At 37.9% G+C, this 25,613-nt stretch overlaps 1 protein-coding gene across 1 annotated transcript in view; it reads right to left on the bottom strand.

Annotated features, from left to right (window-relative positions):
* The window catches only part of LOC124777262 (protein crossbronx homolog), a 55,827-nt gene extending 31,349 nt beyond the window's left edge, over positions 1–24,478 (bottom strand). The window contains exons 1-4 of the mRNA XM_047252592.1: positions 24,305–24,478; positions 22,541–22,731; positions 11,717–11,781; positions 7,629–7,729 (exon numbers count right to left, since the gene is read on the bottom strand). Of these exons, the coding sequence (XP_047108548.1) occupies positions 7,629–7,729; positions 11,717–11,781; positions 22,541–22,731; positions 24,305–24,328 (381 nt within the window). The 5' untranslated portion in view covers positions 24,329–24,478. The remainder of the gene's footprint in view (positions 1–7,628; positions 7,730–11,716; positions 11,782–22,540; positions 22,732–24,304) is intronic.
* Positions 24,479–25,613: the final 1,135 nt, after the last annotated feature.

The raw sequence follows: 25,613 nt of genomic DNA on the forward strand, positions 1-25,613 counted from the left end.
AGTATCGATGGCATTTGAAAGGTAGATACCAAATAAACTAATAAGAGCTGGTACTAACCCCTCGTGGTACACAAAACAGGTAAAACACTATTGCCAAAGATATTCTGATTGTATGTAAAGTACACCAGTGGCAAACGCAATCAATACCTTCACTGCGGGATAACAATGGTGGTGATGCTGATGACAGCACCACTAAAGCAGAGTTACGAACAGTTTTCTGAAATTTCATCACAAAAGAAGGCAATTTAAATATTCCAGAATTCGAATCAAGAACAGCTGACAACATGAGTAACTTAGGAATAGATATCCTTGTGTAGTGAAGCAGCTTAAAACACTTAAGAAAGGCAAAGCTTCCAGCCCACATTGTATACTAGACAGGTTCCTTTCAGAGCATGCTGATACAAAAGATACTTGCTTAGCAATCATATACAACTGCTCAGGTGTAGAAAGATCCAGACACAGAGAATGGAAAGTCGCACAAGTCACACCAACACCCAAGAGAGGAAATAGGAGTAATCCACTGAATTGCAGACTCATTTATCATCGATTTGCACAATTTTGGAACATAAACTGTGCTTGAACATTATGAATCACCTCAAAGAAAACAATTTCTTGGCATATAGCCAGCACAGATTCAGGATATATCATTCTTGTGCAACACAACTAGCTCTTTATTCTCATTAAGTAATGAGTGCTATCATCAGAGGATGTCAAACTGATTCCATATTTTTAGATTCTGAGAAGGTTTTTGATATCGTTCCTCACAAACAACTTATAATTAACTTGTGTGCCTATGGAGTACATCTACATCTACATCTACATTGATACTCTGCAAGCCACCCAACGGTGTGTGGCGGAGGGCACTTTACGTGCCACTGTCATTACCTCCCTTTCCTGTTCCAGTCGCGTATGGTTCGCGGGAAGAACGACTGCCTGAAAGCCTCCGTGCGCGCTCTAATCTCTCTAATTTTACATTCGTGATCTCCTCGGGAAGTATAAGTAGGGGGAAGCAATATATTCGATACCTCATCCAGAAACGCACCCTCTCGAAACCTGGCGAGCAAGCTACACCGCGATGCAGAGCGCCTCTCTTGCAGAGTCTGCCACTTGAGTTTATTAAACATCTCTGTAGCGCTATCACGGTTACCAAATAACCCGGTGACGAAACGCGCCGCTCTTCTTTGGATCTTCTCTATCTCCTCCGTCAACCCGACCTGGTGCGGATCCCACACTGATGAGCAATACTCAAGTATAGGTCGAACGAGTGTTTTGTAAGCCACCTCCTTTGTTGATGGACTACATTTTCTAAGCACTCTCCCAATGAATCTCAACCTGGTACCCGCCTTACCAACAATTAATTTTATATGATCATTCCACTTCAAATCGTTCCGTACGCATACTCCCAGATATTTTACAGAAGTAACTGCTACCAGTGTTTGTTCCGCTATCATATAATCATACAATAAAGGATCCTTCTTTCTATGTATTCGCAATACATTACATTTGTCTATGTTAAGGGTCAGTTGCCACTCCCTGCACCAAGTGCCTATCCGCTGCAGATCTTCCTGTATTTCGCTACAATTTTCTAATGCAGCAACTTCTCTGTATACTACAGCATCATCCGCGAAAAGCCGCATGGAACTTCCGACACTATCTACTAAGTCATTTATATATATTGTGAAAAGCAATGGTCCCATAACACTCCCCTGTGGCACGCCAGAGGTTACTTTAACGTCTGTAGACGTCTCTCCGTTGATAACAACATGCTGTGTTCTGTTTGCTAAAAACTCTTCAATCCAGCCACACAGCTGGTCTGATATTCCGTAGGCTCTTACTTTGTTTATCAGGCGACAGTGCGGAACTGTATCGAACGCCTTCCGGAAGTCAAGAAAAATAGCATCTACCTGGGAGCCTGTATCTAATATTTTCTGGGTGTCATGAACAAATAAGGCGAGTTGGGTCTCACACGATCGCTGTTTCCGGAATCCATGTTGATTCCTACATAGTAGATTCTGGGTTTCCAGAAATGACATGATACGCGAGCAAAAAACATGTTCTAAAATTCTACAAGAGATCGACGTAAGAGATATAGGTCTATAGTTTTGCGCATCTGCTCGACGACCCTTCTTGAAGACTGGGACTATCTGTGCTCTTTTCCAATCATTTGGAACCCTCCATTCCTCTAGAGACTTGCGGTACACGGCTGTTAGAAGGGGGGAAAGTTCTTTCGCGTACTCTGTGTAGAATCGAATTGGTATCCCGTCAGGTCCAGTGGACTTTCCTCTATTGAGTGATTCCAGTTGCTTTTCTATTCCTTGGACACTTATTTCGATGTCAGCCATTTTTTCGTTTGTGCGAGGATTTAGAGAAGGAACTGCAGTGCGGTCTTCCTCTGTGAAACAGCTTTGGAAAAAGGTGTTTAGTATTTCAGCTTTACGCGTGTCATCCTCTGTTTCAATGCCATCATCATCCCGTAGTGTCTGGATATGCTGTTTCGAGCCATTTACTGATTTAACGTAAGACCAGAACTTCCTAGGATTTTCTGTCAAGTCGGTACATAGAATTTTACTTTCGAATTCAATGAACGCTTCACGCATAGCCCTCCTTACGCTAACTTTGACATCGTTTAGCTTCTGTTTGTCTGAGAGGTTTTGGCTGCGTTTAAACTTGGAGTGGAGCTCTCTTTGCTTTCGCAGTAGTTTCCTAACTTTGTTGTTGTACCACGGTGGGTTTTTCCCGTCCCTCACAGTTTTACTCGGCACGTACCTGTCTAAAACGCATTTTACGATTGCCTTGAACTTTTTCCATAAACACTCAACATTGTCAGTGTCGGAACAGAAATTTTCGTTTTGATCTGTTAGGTAGTCTGAAATCTGCCTTCTATTACTCTTGCTAAACAGATAAACCTTCCTCCCTTTTTTTATATTCCTATTAACTTCCATATTCAGGGATGCTGCAACGGCCTTATGATCACTGATTCCCTGTTCTGTACATACAGAGTCGAAAAGTTCGGGTCTGTTTGTTATCAGTAGGTCCAATATGTTATCTCCACGAGTCGGTTCTCTGTTTAATTGCTCGAGGTAATTTTCGGATAGTGCACTCAGTATAATGTCACTCGATGCTCTGTCCCTACCACCCGTCCTAAACATCTGAGTGTCCCAGTCTATATCTGGTAAATTGAAATCTCCACCTAAGACTATTACATGCTGAGAAAATTTATGTGCAATGTATTCCAAATTTTCTCTCAGTTGTTCTGCCACTAATGCTGCTGAGTCGGGAGGTCGGTAAAAGGAGCCAATTATTAACCTAGTTCGGTTGTTTAGTGTAACCTCCACCCATAATAATTCACAGGAACTATCCACTTCTACTTCACTACAGGATAAACTACTACTAACAGCGATGAACACTCCACCACCGGTTGCATGCAATCTATCCTTTCTAAACACCGTCTGTACCTTTGTAAAAATTTCGGCAGAATTTATCTCTGGCTTAAGCCAGCTTTCTGTACCTATAACGATTTCAGCTTCGGTGCTTTCTATCAGCGCTTGAAGTTCCGGTACTTTACCAACGCAGCTTCGACAGTTGACAATTACAATACCGATTGCTGCTTGGTCCCCGCATGGCCTGACTTTGCCCCGCACCCGTTGAGGCTGTTGCCCTTTCTGTACTTGCCCAAGGCCATCTAACCTAAAAAACCGCCCAGCCCACGCCACACAACCCCTGCTACCCGTGTAGCCGCTTGTTGCGTGTAGTGGACTCCTGACCTATCCAGCGGAACCCGAAACCCCACCACCCTATGGCGCAAGTCGAGGAATCTGCAGCCCACACGGTCGCAGAACCGTCTCAGCCTCTGATTCAGACCCTCCACTCGGCTCTGTACCAAAGGTCCGCAGTCAGTCCTGTCGACGATGCTGCAGATGGTGAGCTCTGCTTTCATCCCGCTAGCGAGACTGGCAGTCTTCACCAAATCAGATAGCCGCCGGAAGCCAGAGAGGATTTCCTCCGATCCATAGCGACACACATCATTGGTGCCGACATGAGCGACCACCTGCAGATGGGTGCACCCTGTACCCTTCATGGCATCCGGAAGGACCCTTTCCACATCTGGAATGACTCCCCCCGGTATGCACACGGAGTGCACATTGGTTTTCTTCCCCTCTCTTGCTGCCATTTCCCTAAGGGGCCCCATTACGCGCCTGACGTTGGAGCTCCCAACTACCAGTAAGCCCACCCTCTGCGACTGCCCGGATCTTGCAGACTGAGGGGCAACCTCTGGAACAGGACAAGCAGCCATGTCAGGCCGAAGATCAGTATCAGCCTGAGACAGAGCCTGAAACCGGTTCGTCAGACAAACTGGAGAGGCTTTCCGTTCAGCCCTCCGGAATGTCTTTCGCCCCCTGCCACACCTTGAAACGACCTCCCACTCTACCACAGGTGAGGGATCAGCCTCAATGCGGGCAGTATCCCGGGCAACCACAGTCTTAGTCCGATCAGGGGATGCGTGGGACGAGCTGGCCGTCCCCGACAAACCCCCATCCGGACCCCCACAGTGATGCCCATTGGCAACAGCCTCAAGCTGTGTGACCGAAGCCAACACTGCCTGAAGCTGGGAGCGAAGGGATGCCAACTCAGCCTGCATCCGAACACAGCAGTTGCAGTCCCTATCCATGCTAAAAACTGTTTTGCAAAGAACGTCTGAACTAATCTACAGAGAGCGCAAACAAATCGACAAAATTTAAACGGTTATTAAAATACAAGATTGCCTAGTAAATGCAGTAATGCTGCTACTTGCGCACTGCTGACACTGCTCAGCGGCAGAAGGAGACTAAGCGAAATTACACTATTCAGGTACTAAAACACGATGCTACACTCTCAAATACTATAATACGCCCGAAATTTATGAATTAAACAATGCAAGTACCAAAAACACGCAAAGAAATTAAGAATTAAACTATGTAACAAATGAGTGAGCTAGGAGTATACGACTTGCTGCTCAGCTGCTTATCCAACGGCGGCAGGGAGCACACTGACTGCGACCAACCGACACTGGCCGTTCAAAACAAAACAGTAGACAAACGACTACGCGAATTTACACTATTCAGGTACTAAAACGCGATGCTACAACTCTCAAATACTATAATACGCCCGAAATTTATGAATTAAACAATGCAAGTACCAAAAACACGCAAAGAAATTAAGAATTAAACTATGTAACAAACGAGTGAGCTAGGAGTATACGACTTGCTGCTCAGCTGCTTATCCAACGGCGGCAGGGAGCACACTCCGTCTAAGTTGTGTGACTGGATTCATGTTTTCCAGTCAGAAAAGTCACATTTCATAATAACTGATGGAAAGTCCTCAAGTAAAACAAAAGTAATATCTGGCATTCCCAAGGAAGTGTTATAGGCTCTCTGTTGTTCCCGATCTATGTAAATGATTTAGAAGACAATCTGAGCAGTCCTCTTAGATTGTTTGCAGGTGATGCTGTCATTTACCATCATGTAATTTCACCAGACGATCAAAATAGAATGCAAAATGATTTAGACAAGCTATCTGTATGGTGCAAAAAGTGGCAATTGACTCTAAATAATGAAAAGTGTGAAGTAATCCATATGAGCACTAGAAAGAATCTGCTAAATTTCAGCTACACGATAAATCACAAAAAACCTAAAGGCTGTAAAATTGACTAAATACTTAGGTATTACAATTACAAATAACTTAAACTGGAATGATCACATAGATAATGTTGTGGGGAAAGCAAACCAACAACTGCAATTTATTGGCAGAACACTTATATAAGAGACTGTTTACACAATGCTTGTCTGCCCTCTTCTTGAGTACTGCTGTGCAGTGTGGGATCCGCATCAGATAGGACTGACAGAGGACACTGAAAAAGTTCAAAGAAGGGCAGCTCGTTTTGTATGATCATGAAATAGGGGAGACAGTGCCATGGTTATGATACACAAATTGGGGTAGCAGTCATTTAAACAAAGGTATTTTTTGCTGCACCACAACCTTCTCATGAAACTTCAATCACCAACTTTTTCCTTAGAGAATGAAAATATTTTGTTGGTGCCCATCTACATAGAGAGAAATGATCATTACACTAAAATAAGAGAAATCAGAGCTTGCACAGAAAGATTTAAGAGTTTGGTTTTCTCATACGCTGCTCCAGAGTGGAAAGGTACAGAAATAGCTTAAAGGTGGTTTGATGAACCCCCTGCCAGGTGCTTAATTTTGAATTGCAGAGTAATTATATAGATGTAGATGAAAGCATGCAGTTTCAATGAAACAACACATTAAACATCTCTTCAAAATGTGTTGTTCTGCTACACTTGCGGAAGTGTTACTATGGTATATAAAACCTTTACCTAGCTGATTAAGTAAGTCATCAATCCAAAGATTTTTTTTGGAACACAACAGAGCTTTACTAGGCATGGTCCTGTTGCAGGTGGTATGTTACTTCCTTCCTCTGACCTTTGAACTAACTCAGTCAGTCAGTTATAGTGGGATCTACAGTTTAACATGGAGTCCGGCACTATTTAGCAGTTTTCACACCAATAAACATTGCCAGAGGTAAAAGAAGTGATATGTGACAGATAAAAATCCTAGGACTGATCAGTAATCAAAACCAAGACCTATGGATCTGTAGTTCCATTACTGTAGCATGTTACCTAATCAATTACACACCATAAAAATGGTAACTTCAGTACCAGTAGTTCAATCTCCAGAAGTATGATGACCCTGTATTGTTTGAATGACGAATTTGGGAAAAAATCCACGCCTTACAATCTGGTAAATATGGTAATCTTTAAAATTACTTGCCATGACATTCATATGAGTTGTGGCAGTCAGTTTAAAACGATGATCATTATTACCTTTCACCTCACTGCATGACAACACAATACAATACTTGCAACTTACAAAAACTGAAGATGTTGTAGAGCTGTTTCTTTTAATAGTACATTTCTTTCTTTATCTATAAGAAAAAGATTCAAAGGACAGGATAAGAAGGCACCCTGAGTAATGAAATGCTAACAACATATGTCATTTACAAAAACTGACAACTGTCAAGGGCAGAGAGGACAGCCGATAAATGGTAAACAAGAGGACAGTTACATATATTTAAAAAAAGAAATTTCCATCCTGTAATTTGTATTCATAATATCTGTAAACTTAATTAGGAGGGGGGGATGTCCATATCTCTCTCTCTCTCTCTCTCTCTCTCTCTCTCTCTCTCACACACACACACACACACACACACACACACACACACACAACCTCATTCTGCAGAGGTGACATTATGAGATTTATTTGCAGATTTCAGTGTGCCAGTTAATACCACGGATCTTTTTGCATAAAAAAGGGTTACTTTTAGAAACCCTATTTACTCATTTCATTATACATTCCAGAACGCTTGATGTACTGTTCCACCATCACAAATTGTAAATTTATATAGAGGGTCACTGGCTTTCCTATCACAATGACTGATTTTTGGATTTGAATTACAGTTGTTTTTCAATGTGATTTACTCTTCACCAGTGATTTGTTATATGTTAATTCATAAAAATTCTTAGAGCTTTCTCTAATGATGCGCCAATAGCAATGAAATTTTTTTTTATACTTACAGGAAAACCACCATCTGGGAAGGTCTCTGGAAGATGTAATGTGAATCTAAATACTCCACCCTGGTACATCCCCTGCCTGACGAACAGGACCCCAAACCACACTGTAAGTATTCATTAAGCTGTAAGTTAGAGAATGGTATTTGGAAGGCATTAAAATGTGTTAGTAATAGTCTTCTCACAGTAAGATACAAAAGCAGTACACTAAAATCAACAAGCTCTTACTACAATACATTTTTTTAAATGTACAACTGTTTTTTCAGTATATCCATTGTGGATGACGAACTGCAACTGTGATTTAAATTGGCATTTATCTGGGAATAAATATCTAACCAGTCGCTTTTTTACAATTTATTCAACCATGTACATCTTTTCAAGCCACTGCAGGCTCATCATCAGATGGAGGTGTTACAAGAACATTATGTTGTGGACCAAGTGTAGCTAGATGCAGTGCTGGTACTGCTGGCGGAAATGACGGAATTTTAGTAACTGGTTACGAAACATTTACAAACCTGAAAGTTTTTTTATGTTTTAGGTACTTACAGTGCACTGCCTTGTGGTATCCACGTCAGATTGCTTCTTATAATGTGGATTATTAAGCTATGTACACAAATAAACACAGTATTTAGCTACACTTGGTTTTACACTGATCACAGAATGTAAACATTTGATGTTTTTACAAAGAATATGGATATGACAGATACTACACTTTACTACATAATAGTCTTTGGGAAGAGATGCATTATATTATGGCATAAATATTACTAGTACAGATTTTACATTTCAGTAAATGTTTCTTGCTGCAGGAGTGTCTTTATATCGGCTAAAATTTTTTTAATATGGGTTAACAATTAGACAAAAGGTAAACAGCTAGAGTGGAACATTTAATACATAATTAAAAACATTTCGTAAGTTACATAACACATGCATAAATCTTGTTGTTCTTGGCATGTAACGACTATGATATTATGTAACATAAATATTCCACTCTAGCTGTTTACCTTTTTATAAAATTGTTCACCAAAATTAATTTTTTTTCTGATATAAAGACACTCCTGCAGCTAGAAACATTTACTGAAATGTAAATTCTGTACTAATAAGACATGTACTTTTGCATCTCTTGCCAAAGACTATTATGTAGTAAAGTGTAGTATCTGTCATACCCATATTCTTTGTAAAAATATCGAATGTTTACATTCTGTGATCAGTGTAAAACCAAGTATAGCTAAATACTGTGTTTATTTGTGTACATAACTCAATAATGCACATTATAAGAAGCTACCTGATGTGGATGCCACAAGGCAGTGCACTGTAAGTATCTCATCACCACCACCACCATCATCATCATCATCATCATCTTGGACAGTTCCCAGTCTCTGGCTGGGTCTGTATGGAACATAGGCCTCTCCATCGTCTTCTGTCTTGCCGCCATCTCTCCGTCTTCACCTTGGTCCAGTCTTCTTCTTTCTTCTGTACGCATTCCTCTACTCCATTCAGCCATCTGTCTCTCGGTCTAACTCCTGGTCTCTTTCCTTCCAGTTTCATCTCGTGTATCCTCCTGCATATCCTCTTCTCCTCCATTCTCTTAACATGCCCATATGATCTCAGCCTTTATTTCTCTATCTCCTCCTGTAATGAATGTTTCCACCTTCATTAATATTCTTATCCTCTCATTTCTTAACCTGTCTATTTTTGTCACTCCAATACTGTTTCTCAAGAATTCCATCTCACTAGCTTGTACTTTGCTTTTTTCTCTTCCTTTCATAACCCAGGTTTCTGATGCAAATGTCAGGATCAGGTCATAGTATGACCGGTATATAACCTTTTTACTGATTTGGGGTACATCCTTGCTCCATATCAGGCTTCTGACACACTTCTGAAATGCTTTTGCTTTTCTCCCCCACCCATTTATTTCTCTGTCATTTTTTCCATCTTACTGTATCAGGCTTCCTAGGTACTTGAAACTCTCCACTCTCCTCAACTGTTCCCCACCAATTGTTAATCCAGTAGTTCCTCTCTCCTTCTTTCTTGCTGTGATAATCATCTCACTCTTACTTATACTAAATTTCATCCTATATTCTTGTACTGTTCATTCCCATACATCCAACTGCTCTTGTACTTCCTCCTCCTCATTCCCCAAACCATCAGATCATCTGCAAACACCATAGCTTTCATCTTCCTTTAACCAATTACTTGTGCTACTGTACTCATTATAGCATCCATCACTACAATGAAGAGTAATGGTGAAAGGGCACTTCCCTGCCTCAAGCAATTCTTCAGCTCAATCCAAGCTGATCTCTCTCCTCCCACTGTAAGTAAGTACTAAAACTGTAAGTACCTAAAACAACTTCCGAGTTCATAAATGTTTCATAACCAATTACTAAATATCCATCATTTCCACCAGCAGCACCAGCACTGAATCTAGCTACACTTGGTCCACAGCATAATGTTCTTGTAACACCTCCATCTGATGATGAGTCTGCAGTGGCTCGAAAACATGTTCACGGTTGAATAAATCATAAAAAAACGACTGCTTGAACATTTGTTACCAGATAAATGACAATTGTTCGAATGTTGTTTTTACTACAATGGTATAACACTTATGTGACTGCTCACTACAGGCAGGCACTTTCCCGGATGCATTGAAAACACAAAAGTTATCCCAGTATATAAAAAAGGTGAGAAAGGAAATGTAAATGACTAGAAAAAGTTATGTATGACAAACTTATGAAATTTACAAATAAAAACAACATTCTACATAATGAACAACATGGATTCAGAAATAAGAGGTCAATGACAACTGCTATTTACGAGTGCATCAACTCCATCCTAAACCTGGTGGACAAAAAACAGGAATCAATAGAAGTATTTACTGACTTATCAAAAGCTTTTGACATGGTAGATCATAAAATTCTGCTATCAAAGCTTGAAAGATATGGTATTCGAGGTCTGTCCAACAACAGGATCAGTTCCTTCCTGACTAATCGTAAGCAGACAGCGAGCATCAAGCACATAAATATTGAATTATAAACTGTACTTGAACACTTATCTGACTATAAACAAATTAAAAGTGGTGTGCCCCAAGGATCAGTAATAGACCTTTCTGTATGTAAATGATCTAAACTCAAATGTTGATGGTAACAGTACTGAAACCAAATTCTTAGGACTGTGGCTGCAGAGCAATGTCAGATGGAACAAGCATTTTGAATATTTCAGTGTAGAGTTGAACAGAATATGTTACCTTCTTTGCTCAGTAAAATCATGTCATAGTGAGAAAACAGTAATGAATGCATATCATGTCTACTTTCATTCTTGTCTTAGATATGGGGGTCACCTTCTGGGGAAACTGTAAAACAGCTAATTTCACTTTTAAAATACAAAAAATGACCATTGAATCTCATTTGGGTGCAAGAATACAGATTCTTGTAAACCTCTGTTTAAGAAATCTGGTATTCCTCCATACCATGTATGTATGTTACTGAAACCCTTTTATTCTTTAAAATAAATGTAATAGGTAAGGACCGCTGACTGCAAAAAAACTGTGATATGCATGACCGCTTTACCACACAAAACAGAAACTTACATATAACCCAAGTCAGCACAGCTCTGTGCCAAAAAGGTACTTTTCACATGGGAGTTAAGCCTGAAACATAAAAGCTATTACTGGGTCAATACCTTTGGAAAATCTCTAAGTCATATTTACAGCATCACTGCTTTTACTCCATTGAAGAATATTTAAATTTATGAAGTGTGTTATATAAATACTTATGTATAAAGTGTATTGCTGTAACCTTAAATAAGTATGCCTAGAAATGACTTTCAGTTGTATACTTCTAACTTGACTTGTCCAATGTCTAACGCATAAGCTGCTTTGTAGACAACAGGACCAATAAATACAATACAATACAATACAATCCATTTGAAGTGTAATGTTTACACATGCAGTTTGCATTAGAAAAGTTCTGTGAATTCAGTCAACACAATTAGGAAGTTTACAATCAACAACTTGATCAAGACAAAAAGTTGACAGATGGACACTGAAAAAGATATTTAAGACAGCAACAAAATGATCAGAAATCTTTCATACTTACAGAGTGAGCTCCGAGCAGATGGAATGACGTAAACACCAGGCAAATCTTGTTTTCTTAGCATGTTGCTGAAACACGTGATATAAATATGGAAGAATGAATAAAAACTACAAAAAAAAGGCTCTAACAAAATTTGGAAATAAAAACCATAAACTTAAGAACAATATGTTTTAAAAATGTTTTTAAGTAATGTAAGAAACAATAATGTAACATTAAATCTTACAAAACTGAAATTATTAAAAATGAAAAACAAGTGAATGTTAACAATATTTGTGACAGTGGAAGGAGGACTAATGTCAGCCAAAACTAAAGGAACAACTAGGAGAGGGTGACAGATTTGCAATTTGGATAACACAATTGATTCTCTCACCACTGTAATTTTTAAATAATTTCTTCAACAACGGATAAGACAGAAAAAAGTAAATACAAATGGGAGGTAGTGTTCCTGAAGAGATGGGAAAGCTCTTTCAAACTGCAAGCAACATGAGTTACAAGAGATAAGTCACAGGTAACATGCATACATACCTACAGTCACATATAATGTTCTGTGGAACGAATCAAGTTATACATTAACAGAAAAGAAGTAAACACTACTGCTACTTCTGTACAGTACACTAATAACATATTATGACTGATGCAAATCCTTCACACCAATAAGTACAGAAAGTGCTTCTAGGTTACTTAATACACATTTAGAAGGACAAATGCAACTACTTTGAAAGAAGCCACTGCTCCTTCTGCTATACTAATAAGCTGCTGTTTTTACCCAATACTTCAGAGAAACTATGAAACCATACATAGGTCATAATCAGCTATCTATATACTGGTAAAAGCAAAATCTGTCTGCTACAAATATTACAGTTATGGGGCATTTACATTCCTGAATTCATGTATTCTAATGATATGTAGATAGTGTGGCTAACAAGTTATTCTTTTACTTTGTTTTTGAATATTTGGAGATTTTCAATTTCCTGTCTGATACTGTTATTGACTTTTGCAATAGAATATAAAACTCTACTCTGCACCCTGCACAGTCTATACCGAAATCATATTTATGTCTAGTGCTGTGGTTGTGCATCCTAAATACACTTCTGTTCCTCACCACAAATATCATTAGGGAGTATATGTATTGAAACCCTGAAGAAGCCTCTGCAAGATGTTCAGTTATCAACTTTCTTATATTTTCCTTATCTAAGTTGCAGGGACACAGAAGATTACACCGTAGGATAGTACTGAGTGACAGTATGAAAAGTGTGCTAGCAACCCCATCTGCAGATCAGCACAACTTGAGAGGCTTCCAAGTGCAAAGCTTTTTATTTAACTTCTCCATATGCTGATGCCAACTCAGTTTATTATAGATCTGCATGCCCAGTTTTCACACATGGAGCCTCATCTAGTGTATATCCATCTCCACCTCTGGTACCCGTAAGTCATTTTGAGTTGCCTGGAACGTCATAATATCAGCTCTTCGAAGATTAAGGGTTAAGCTATTGGATGTGAGCCAGCTGTAAACATGTTCCATTATTATGCTGGCTACATACAATGTGGATGTGTTGTGCACTTTGTCAGTACACTTACATCATCAGGAAAGATTACAGTTTTTGAAGAGTCCTGCAATGTCCCTTGTAAATTATTTATGTAGGTCAAGAACTGAAGTAGGACAATCACTGAATTTTGTGGAGCTCCATACTTAATGTTTCACCACTTCAAATTTAGTCTTATTCCCTTGGAATCATTTGTTAATGAGAGCTCCTGTTGACAAATTTATGTCGGTATAATATGAAACCAGACAAACTTTTTTTTAAAATTTTAATACACTTTATTTCTTGTATCATCTAGTTTTCAAACCACTGCAAGCTCATCATTATCAGATGGAGGTGCTACACAAACATTATCTGGACCAAGCACAGCCAGACACCACAGTCACAGTGATTGCACTGCCTCGTGGCATCCATCCATCTCCATCTCCATCTCCACCTCCATCTCCATCTCTCTCTCTCTCTCTCAATCTCTCTCTCTCTCTGAGCACCCTCATTCACAGTGAACTAGTTAATGGTACCAAAAAAAAAAAAGTCAACATCCAAAACACAACTTGTTGCATATTACACTGACATAACAAATTTAAATCACAGTTGTAGTTCATCTGAGCCTCAGTTTTCTAGTGCTAAGACACAACGGCACACTTACTAGGGACTAAAGTGCACTTATGGTGTCCATGGCTCTTCTGTTGCCTGCTGCTGTTGACAGTTGGTTATTGTTGGTCATAGTCAATCAAGTGATAGTACATGGTACCCAAGAAGAACTTCTCAATGTTATAATCTCGTTTGTCATAAAAATTTCTTTGTTTCTGAATTTGTCATGATTTTTGAGTAATGGCCAACTTCTTGTCAGTCAATGTGACTTTTTGTTGTTTGTTTTAGTGAGTAAGAACATCTAAGGTCATAACCGCCCATGCCATAACCTTAGATTATCAAGAAGTAAAAGAACTTAAAAACGACTATAAGTTTTAAGCCCAATCAACAGAAGGAAAGCAAGCTAAGAACAAGGACTTCCCCAAGGAGAGAGGTCCACAAAATACGCTGTAGGGATATTGGAGGTCCCGAGCCAAAGAATATCCTTGCCCTATTGCTATGATGGAAACAAAGTAAAACACGATCCACAGCCCCTGTTTTATTTGCTAAAACAGCTGATAACTCAGATGGCAAACACACGAGAACATAAGTGGTTAGAAAAATGGCATCGATCAGGAAATGGCGAACCATCATAGGTTGATGACAATGAGCGTAAAGTGGTAGGGGGTCACCACTTAACAAATGGTGATGGCTAAAACGACAATGCCCAGTACACAACCTAGCTAAAATGATCTCCTAGTGGCAAGAGGGCCGAGATGAGGTTGGCTACGCCACAGTGACACCACCTGCTAACAGACAGCAACTCAGAGATCATCCTAAGGGATGGGAGGGCTAGCTCACTGCAGTAGAAGGACTGCAACCTTGGAACAGTGTCAGCAGCCTGACAGACTGATGTGACCAGGAACATATATGAACAACACAGTGGCTCCCTCATCAGCGAGCAAATGGAAGCTTTCCTGGACCCGCAGCACTAAGGGATGCTATGAAGGGCACTGAGAAAATAGGAGTATATGACACAATTAAAAATCCATTGCTGCCAGATGTACTGGGTGGACTGATAGAAGGAGAACAGCTATGCTGTAAATGTTGAGCAGTGTTCTGGAAGGTGATGCCAAAAATGGCAGGTGTCAATGACAAAAGGCACACCTGACACCACGGTCAGTCTCAAGCCGTCGGCACACGGATCATGCTGTCGAACGTCAACATTGAGTATGCTGAGTTCAACATGCTGCTGAACGCTCAGAAACGCTACTTGTGCATATGGTACGTGGGGCCCAATGTGGTATACGCAATCACAGTGCACTCCAGCAGCAGTTGCCGGATGTTTCTAGTTCATAAATCACACTGTTTACTAAAGGGGCGCGTGTAAAATTCCCATATGCCAGTCATGTTGTTTTATATGCAATACACAAAAATAAAAAGTTCAGTATCCATGTACATGTTTCAAGATGAAAGGGAATGTACCATGTCCAATCAGTAAGGACACAGGTTTATAAAAGTTCCATTACAAACAGTGCGATACAAATTTGCAATAGTTCTCCACATAAGATAAACATTATTTCATCACTCCCACATTTTAGTAAAATCCCAAGGTCATTCTTACTTGATCACTGTTCCTACCCAGAAGCAGAATCTTTGCAACACGTGAATTACAAACTTATAAAGATATTTTGCTCCTTTTTCTTTTACAAGTAGCACAAGCTGTCCTGTAGTTTAAGCCAATCAAGCAAACTCACTTCTCAAAATAGGTGAACTTAAATTTACATAACACTAAATATTATAGTATATACTTATATTAAACTAATAATAAAGCATCAGAACCTATTAATAATGTGAATGTTAGGAAAATTTTTTTTTTGACATATCCATCCATGGATATGTGTGTGTGTGCGAGTGTATACCCGTCCTTTTTTCCCCCTAAGGTAAGTCTTTCCGCTCCCAGGATTGGAATGACTCCTTACCCTCTCCCTTAAAACTCACATCCTTTCGTCTTTCCCTCTCCTTCCCTCTTTCCTGATGAAGCAACCGTTTGTTGCGAAAGCTTGAATTTTGTGTGTATGTTTGTGTGTCTATCGACCTGCCAGCACTTTCGTTTGGTAAGTCACATCATCTATGTTTTTATATTATATACACACACAAATCAGTTGGTTTTACTGAGAAATTCATCAATGGAGTAGAAGGAGTTGGCCACAAATAAATCCTTTGTGCTTCTCTTAAACTGAATTTCATTGGTTGTCAAGCTTTTTATGGCTGCTGGCAAGTTATTGAAAACGTGTGTTCCTGAATAATGCACACTTTTTTGTACAAGACTAAGTGACTTTAAATCCTTGTGAAGATTATTCTTATTTCCAGTATTGATTCCATGAATTGAGCTGTTGGTTTGAAAAAGTGATATATTTTTAATGACAAATTTCATTAAGGAATAAATATATTGGGAAGCAGTAGTTAGTATCCCTAGTTCCCTAAACAGGCTTCTGCAGGATGTTCTTGAGTTAGAGAGACGGGGAAGGTGCCATTTTGGATCATTTTTTATGGTTCAAATGGCCGGCCATTTTTTATGCTCTTTCCAGTGATATACAACACAACATAGGTACTAATTACGAAAATACTTTTCAAAATACAAAATAAGATTTTGGTTTAATTTTTTTCCAAAAACACGTAATTTAAAATTTTCAAAATATTTCCATACATACTTGTAAATCATATTGAAAAATATAAATAAGGGATGATGATGGGTTCACTGTAAAAAAAAATATTCCTGACTTTTTTTCTCCTCTAATAGCCCTGTCTTACCACACCTACCTTTGACAAATAGGAATTTGATTAAAATATACAGAGAGGTAAGCAAAAATATTAGAAATATATATTAGAAATATCAAATTTTTAATGCAAAAACAATTAGTATATTCCATAATTAAATTAAGTTTATTGTTTACTTCCATTTTATACAATTCCAACTAATAGCTTATTAACTGATGAAACAAAAATATTGGACATGGAACCTATAACTACATATTTAAATAAGATATGAAAAAAGTGCAAGTACTGATGTAATAGTTCTGGTCCAATATGTACATTTCATTTCCACAAACTTGAGCCAGTATATGCATTCCAGGCAAGTTCACTTGCTGTCTGTACAATCATACATGACTAGAGCCTTTGCTGAGAGGAACTGTTCTGTATTGTTTCCTTCTAAGGTGAATAATGAAACTTTTTATATTATTGGTCCTAAGCCATTGTAGTGCAGCACAGTATTAATGTAAAGCAGTTATTAAACTACTTTGAACATTTTTTTATCTAATAAGTTTTATTGGAACTGTTTTAACAGTTCATTTGCAAGTAAACTGAAGGAGTGTTTTTAATTGGTCTTTCTATCAACATGGAACCTAATAAAAAAATGCAGTACTGTAAGAGCACAGCGTTGTAATCCATTGAATAAATAAAATAATTTTATTAGAGACAGGAAAAACTGAAATGTAACAGTGTGGATGTCCAAGCTATTTCCACAAATACCTAATGGCCCCATGATTTGCAATAAATGTAGGAAAGATGTAAACAAACTGAAAAATACAGAGCCAATAAGCGATAAAAATGCTGAAATTGAAGTTTATTCTGGATCAGAGGTAATCATCCCAGTCAAAGACTCAGACTTCACTATAACTTCAATGGTTACTCAAACGTTTGACACATTGTGACGAACAAGCTGGAACCTTTTTATTTCCTCTCTTGTTTTGCCATCTGCCTCCTTAATTTCATTTTTTTTATTTTTGACTAATTACCATTAACATACGTAAGTATAATCTACATTTTCATAAAAGAAAAAGGTTGGCCCTCAGTTTTACAGAATATAGCACCAGGTCTAATTTTGTGCTAAGTTTCATGTATGTAATTAATTTGCTGATTTACTTTGACTATTCCTAGTTAATATCTTTCATTATAGGGTGAAATCAGTAACTGTTCCGTGACTTAGATTCTACTGTTGACTTGTAAAAAAAATATAAATTCTGTAATAATGATAAACATTTGGAAAAAGAATCGCTGGGATTCTTAAAGTATTTATATGACTCTATTCGAAAACAGGTTAGCAAAGTCAGCTCTTAATTAATTCCAAAGTAATTACCAGTTTGGTCAAAAATATTGTTTGCGTAACTATCTGTTAATTTCACGATTTAAACAAATAATTCGGCTTAACCCTTGTGGCAGAAGAAACTGTTAAAAAGAACCAACTTTTCGATGTATTCAGTTACTTTAATCAGTGATGTTTTAATTGTAATTTCTGTAAATTAAACACCAAACAATGTACAGTTTCAGTACCTATTATTGTGATGTTATATAAAAGCCGATTTTTGGGCTCGAGTCAGTCAATGCATCGCCGAGTTTCAGACAAGAAACCTGTGTTGGTCAGAACAACAACAATGCATCAACTTCACTGTGAAATAAGTGTAACAAAAATAGGCCGTGTGTTAATACAGTATATAAAATGGAAATGCCATGTGGCTAGGGCCTCCCAGCAGGTAGACCATTCGCCTGGTCCAAGTCTTTCGAGCTGACGTCACTTCGGCGACTTGCATGTCAATGGGGATGAAATGATGATGATAAAGACAATACAACACCTAGTCCCTGAGCAGAGAAAATCTCCGACCCAGCCGGGAATCGAACCCGGGCCGTTAGGCATGACATTCCATCACGCTGACCACTCAGCTACCAGGGGTGGACGGTTAATACAGTGACAGTGCCTGTTAATTTTATTTGAAAGACTGTGAACTGTGTGGCTAGGTTTTACTGTTCATAGATGTTCAACAGTAAACTATTGTAGCAACATGCTGACATATGCCTGCAAACTATTAATGAAGCTTATCAAAATTTGCCAATAGTTAACTTGCCATATAACTGAGTAATTCTGGGGGCACATGAACAGTGAAAGTAAAGAACTTTGAAACAAAACTGTGCAGCTGTCGGCTACATCATTTATAGTAGTCAGTGTTGACCCCCCATTTTTCAACCAGTATAACAACGCAGTACAGTGACACCGAGGACAATCAACGAAGAAATAAAGCAGGCGAACATCACTTCAAAAGCTATGTGAGTCCCCAATTGTTAAGAAAAAAATAATGTCAAAGCAGTATACCAAATTAAAAGTGAAAAAATTCTTTTCGTCAATGAAACATTAACTATTTGTTGCTGCTGAAACTTCATCAGATAATGATACCAATGTCAATGAAAGTGTTCTCTAAAATCTCAAAACTAATGTTTTTACTCCTGCAAGTAGCCCACAAAGTTAATGATTCTCACAAGTTTACCCAAAAAGTGGACTATCAGGAATATAATGAGCAAATTTCATGCTCTTAATTACATCGTTTACCATTTTGAAAGAAAAGGGGTTTATGAAAAGTCTGAACCAAAAATCAGTGGAATGTTTACCCGTAGATACTATCAAAACTGTACATTCCTGTTATGAAAATGAAGTTACCCGTGCAATGCCAGGTATTAAAGATTGCATGACCGTTACAGAACCAAGTGGAAGTAAAACAAAAATATCAAAGACTTATTTTGTGTAACATTAAAGAAGCTTACAACCATTTTAAAGAGAAGTTTCCTAACATAAAAATAGGTTTCTCTAAATTTACTGAGTTGAGACAAAACATTGTGTATTAGCTGGACAGGATGGCATACTCTCCGTCTGTGTGTGCACAACTCACCAACACATAATATTAATGATAGAAAATGCCAAACTAAACACAGTAATAAAAGGAAGCTTAAAAAATTACGAGGAAAGCATTGCAAAACTGGTTTTCAACCCATCATCAATTGATTGCAACAAGGTAAAATGCGAATATTGCCTAGGAGAAACTATAATACATAAAACTTTACAAGACTCCTTTGATGAAAATTTAATTGAATGAATTCAGTTCCACCAGTGAGTGTCAGCTGACTGCTGCAATATGGAAATTGTACAGAAAACTTCTGAAGACTTTATCGATTTATTCTGTACTAAGATGTCTTCTTCAGTTTAACATTACTTCACTGCCAAGCAACAAAGCTTAAGTCCACAGATGAAAATCTTAATGGGTTGGAATTTGCTGTTACCGTGATTTTTTCAGAAAATTTTAGTGTAGTTCTATAGGACAAAGCCCAGAGTGGCCACTGAAAACGATAACAGGTTATTACACATCCTTTTGTTATATATTAGAAACAGCAAGAAAAAATTGAGCATGTGAGCTTTGTCATTGTTTCTGACTGCCTAGAGCACAATACAGCTGGTGCTTATAGCTTTCGAAAAAAGCTAACTTTGTACCTAACAAATAAACTTCAAAAACTTCCAAAAAAGATTTACTTTTTTTTCAGGTGGTTCTGTCACTCAATACAAAAACAAGAAACACTTCCCGAACCTTTGCCTTCATGAGGAATACTTCCAGCCAACGGAAAAGACCTTGTGATGGCGTAGGGAGTTCCGTTAAAAGACAGACAGCTCATGCAAGTTTGCAAAGCCCATACCACAACCATATCCAAACCCCATGAGATCTATTTGAGTGGGCAGTAGCTAACATAACAAAATCAGATTTTGCCTTTTCCACTCCAGAACATTACAATAATTCAGAAATGTTCTTAAAAAGCCAGTCTGAAGAAGTGTTGACGATCAAAGGAACACAGCAATCTGATGCAGTCTTTACCAAAACAACAACAAAATTATTAGCGAAACACTTCTCAATTGATGTGCAGGGTTGAGAGAGGGAGGTAACTGCATCAACAGACAAAGTGAAGTTACAAGACATATCAGGCTACACCACCACTGCGTCTGGCAAAAATTGGTGGCTTGGGTACATTTTACAAGAAGGGGGGAAAATCCCCTTGATTAACTGAGAAAAAACAAAACTGGTGGCTTGGATACATTTTAGGGAAAAGAAAGAACATGATGAACTGAAAATAACTTTTCTATACCCATTTCGATCAGTTACACCATTCTCTTATGCTACACGTGCAAATATCCAGTGGAGTACCAGTTGTGGATGTTCTCACAAAACAAAATCTGTTTACTCTGATGGGGAGAACATACACTCTTGTTGAAAGTGATGTAAGCTAAACCAAATTGTTTAATATAATCTGCATAGGTCCGAGATAATTTTCTGGAGAACTGCTTTTAAACTCAAAACTTAATTTTTTCTCAGGTTCGTGTTAATTTATATGTTGTAGATAGTTATTTAAAAATTATTACCAACACTTACTGTAACACAATTAGCTATATATAGACACCTATTACTATCAAAACCAAGCACCATGTATTTAATTGTTCTGGTCCAAGCACCATGGACCAGAACTATTTAATCAATATTTGACTCTTTTCATACATTATTTAAATTTGTAGTTATGGGTCCCATGTCCAATATTTTTGTTTCACCAATTAAGAGTCTATTAGTTTAAAATGTAAAAAATTAAAGAAAGCAATCAACTTAATTTAATTATGTAATATACCAATTGGTTTTGTTTGAAGAAGAAGATATTTTGATATTTCTGGTATTTTTTACTTACCTTTCTGTACATTTTAATTAAATTCCTGGATGAAATGTAACAATATTATGAAAAGGAAAGTTGCCACTAACCATATAGCGGAGATGCTGAGTCGCAGATAGGAATAATAAAAACACTGTCACAAATTTGTGATAGTCTTCTTTCTTTGTTGTGCCTATCTGCAACTCAGTATCTCCACCATACAGTTAGTGGCAACTTTCCTTTTTATAGTTTTGTTAATTTAATTCGTATTTGTTGCAGGTAGGTTTGATCAAAATGGGGCTATTAGTGAAAAACAAGAGTCAAGAATTTTTTTTATCGCATACTTATATTTTCCCTTGTGATTTACAACGGTACTAAGTATTTGTGGACAAATTTAGAAAATTTTAAATTATGTACTTTTTGGAAAAAAATTAAATCAAAATTTCAATTTGCATTTTTAAAAAAAAAAAATCATAATTAGAACCTATGTTGTGATGTATATCACTGGAAAGAGCATAAAAATGATGACACCTTTACCAGCTTTCTAGCTCAATTATGACAGTTCCCATTCAAGATTTTTTGGCCAGTTTTTGAAAAATTTACATAGCCATATCTCATAAATGGCTTGAGATACAAAAAATGAAATTTAGTATTATTTTTAGTCTCAGCACCCACTATGAGTATACCCAATTTTGGTAAAATCTAAAATGGTGAGGTAAATTGGGTGGGTTGATTTACACTGAATGGCCACTTACATAATAAGAATGCACAGTAGCAGTATCTTGCAGAGGAAGCACAGGGTGCTTCAGGGATGCCTGTGCCATGGAGATGTGTTTTGGCAGTAACAGGCTTGTGAGGGTCAGGGACTGTCAGAACCTGGAAGGCGAAGATAAGTGTAGAAGGAGGGGTGGGATCCAGACAAAGGAAATTTTATGTTTAGGCCATTGGGTGACATTCCATGGTTTAGGAAGTATTTCAGAAACAGTGTGTTGGACTGGGTTTTAGGCAGGGAAAGGAAAATTTTTCTGAACTGGTGCAGAAAGATGGAGCAGGGGTCCACTGTGGCATGTGTGGTTCTTGGTAACAGGAAATGACATAGGAAAAGGGAAAATTAAGGTGTTAGGTGGTTGTGAGGGGATCTAGATAACAGAAAAAGATGTGTACAAATATGTAACAATATGTGCAAACAGATATGTAAAAAACTTACTATTCAGATATAATGCAGTACTCCTGTTGAAACTGACTGTACACCTTTTGATTGCCGCTGTTTATAATAGGCCTGTCAATCATTTTTGCTGACATGCTGAGTTGAGAATCTGCACTAGGATCTGATGGTAGCACCTTCCTGAATGATCCTTGTCGTTTAAAGGAGTCGCTTCCATCAGCATTTGAGCTGACCTGCATATGTTGTACAAAATAATTACTTTCTTGTTTCTCAAAGATTGCCAAATGAAAAAAATATTAACTGAAAACTTCTTATTACAAAAAATAGCCTACTATTATAGTAGATTCGCAATGAAAACCAAGTTACACAGCTGCAGCAAATTATGAAAGACACTCCAGAAAGAGTAAATGTAGCATCACTGAATGTACTGGAAATAAGAAGCTGCACTTGGCAAGCCACAGATGATGGAAACAGCCAGACAATTAACAATATAAATAAGAGACTTCAATAAACTGGAATTATTAATTGAGATTATCACTAACTTCGGAAACACACATTACAAGGCGCACATATGGATTTCCACCTTTTCCTTGGTGACATTCCAGTCTTAACCTTCAAAGAGCTTTAATTTATGCAAACCATTCTTTCAATCTTCCAGACTGCAAACTTTTAATATGAGCAGGAATCCCTAAGAATCAATTAACTGTGACTTTTATTACAATGAATCGCATTTTTCAATAGTTAAACTAATAGGGTATCAGGTTGAGTTATCTTAATATGGACTGTCCACTGTTTTCCACAAATAATTTCAGTCAATTGCTGGTGAGGTTTCTACTCTAACAGCTCATAGCTTTCCTATTTCCTGACCATTACCTCACTTAGCACACTGTTACTGTTTAGTATATAATGATAATTTTTAAACTTGCAACTTGTTCCAATATTGGTGCTAGGTCTATGGAATACAAAATAAAGTACCCTACATGAATGAATTAATTTAATTGTTCTTTATTCTTAGAACCATGGCAGGCTCCCCCTCCTCCCCAACACATGCCCATTTGATTATGATGTGTTGTTGAGAATTATATGAACGACCACAAAGCATTATTGACATATACAAAAAACAGGCATCATTTATATACTTACATTCTTAGGATTTTTGTATACGATCTTTTTTTAAATGGCAACAAGAGGAATTTATTACTTCTGGATTTGAAACACAGTCTTCATGAACCGTAATTATGAGTGTCACTGCTAGCAGATAAGTAAGAAAATTAGTACGATGTTTCTATTAGGCACAAACAATAATAACTACTTTAATGATAAATCTGAGAACCCTCTTTCTTCAAGTTCATATAACTAGTCTCCAGCACAGAAAAATCTGTTTTAATAACAAAGCACATTGCCGATCACATTAAACGAATTTTTTTTGAAAAAGGAGCCACTGTCAAGGAATATGGGATAGTTGCAAAATAACAGCATTAAATTTTAAGTGTATGTAGCTGCTAAAGTAAGTAAGAGATTTGGTTTTCGACGGAAGACTTATTTCAAGGCTATCAATATCCTTCAAATCTATCATAAGCTTTGCATGATGTTGTCAAAACGAAAACTGGGTTATACTCAGTAATTTAGGTAAGATTACGAAACAATTACAGCGTTAAATTCTCAGTATATGTGGCTGCCAGAGTAAGTAAAAGAGTTTTGGTTTCCACGGAAAACTTATTTCAGAGTTATCAATAGTCTTTCAACTTACCATAATCTTAAATTCTTCATGCAAAACCATAATCATAATTTGATTTCGAGATTTACCTTCTCAGCCTGCTGTGACGCCATCCGCTGCTATGAATATCCTTTTTCTATACATTCATTGATTGTACACAATTCGGGTGTATCACAATAACCGAAAAAATGTAGAAAAAACATTATTTTGATTCTCTGTCATTGCCGCCCAACACTGTGTATACAAAACAAATGTAGCACAGATGAGTCATAGATAACTCTCATAACATGAGTTGCGTGGTGATTAGAATCTATGGAAATGCTCTGACTAAAGGCCCGTCCACACGCAACGATCTGTCTGCGCAAATGTCTGCGCACATCACATCTGCGCAGACAGATCGTTGCGTGTGAACAGAAGATTTGCACCAACCTGAGGTGTGTGCAAACCTGGAAGTTGGAGTTGGAGGTTTGAGCGAAACCTCTCAAATCTGTCGGTTCAAACCACATCTGCGCAGACAAGTTGGAGCGTGTGGACAGGAGATCGGCGCAAATCTGGCGCGAAACAGCTGTTTGCTCAGTCTAGTGTTTGTATTTGTGTGCACAGGGCATTAAAATGGCTGATACTCGTCAGTGTTCTGGAGAGTTTGTAAGTGAATTCATTGAAATATACAGAAACCACCCATGTTTGTGGAAGATTAAAAGTAAAGAATATAGTGACCGAGACAAAAAGACAGCAGCATACAATGCTCTAATTGAAAAATTGCGGGCAGTTGGCGCCTCGGCAAACAGAGAAACGGTAATAAAAAAATAATTTCGTTGCGAACTGGCGAAATTATTTGCGGATGGATGTCGAAACTTATAATTATCTCTTAAAGCATGTAACCCCTTATATTATGAGAAAAATACTTGTATGAGAAGGGAAATTTCTCCTCATGAACGCCTGGCAGTAACATTAAGATTCCTAGCAACAGGAAGGAGCTACAATGATTTGGAATTTTCATCTGCAATATCGAAACAAGCATTGAGTGAAATAATACCCAACACATGTGAAGCTATTTACGCTTTCCTGAAAGATGAGTTCATGAAGGCAAGTCAAGTAAATTAGTCTGTCAGCGAACTGTTTACCGAAAAGAGTTATCCAAAGTTCAGAAATCTAGAAGATCTGGTGAAGGAGTAGATCAAGTATACCAGCCAACGGTATGGTATTTTGATCTGCTTGGCTTTCTTAGTGATCAAGAAACGCCAAGACCAAGCAGAAGTACAATTGAAGATGAAATTGGAGTGCCAATGTGCGAGGAAATGGAACACGAGGTTATGTAAAACAAAACAGGTTCGCCCTGCAACTCTCGCAGTAAATTTACGTGACAAAACTGCTTTCGCTTTAGTAGCCACTGTCTGC

The sequence above is a fragment of the Schistocerca piceifrons genome, chromosome 2, assembly GCF_021461385.2.
Source record: "Schistocerca piceifrons isolate TAMUIC-IGC-003096 chromosome 2, iqSchPice1.1, whole genome shotgun sequence".
Taxonomy (NCBI): domain Eukaryota; kingdom Metazoa; phylum Arthropoda; class Insecta; order Orthoptera; family Acrididae; genus Schistocerca; species Schistocerca piceifrons.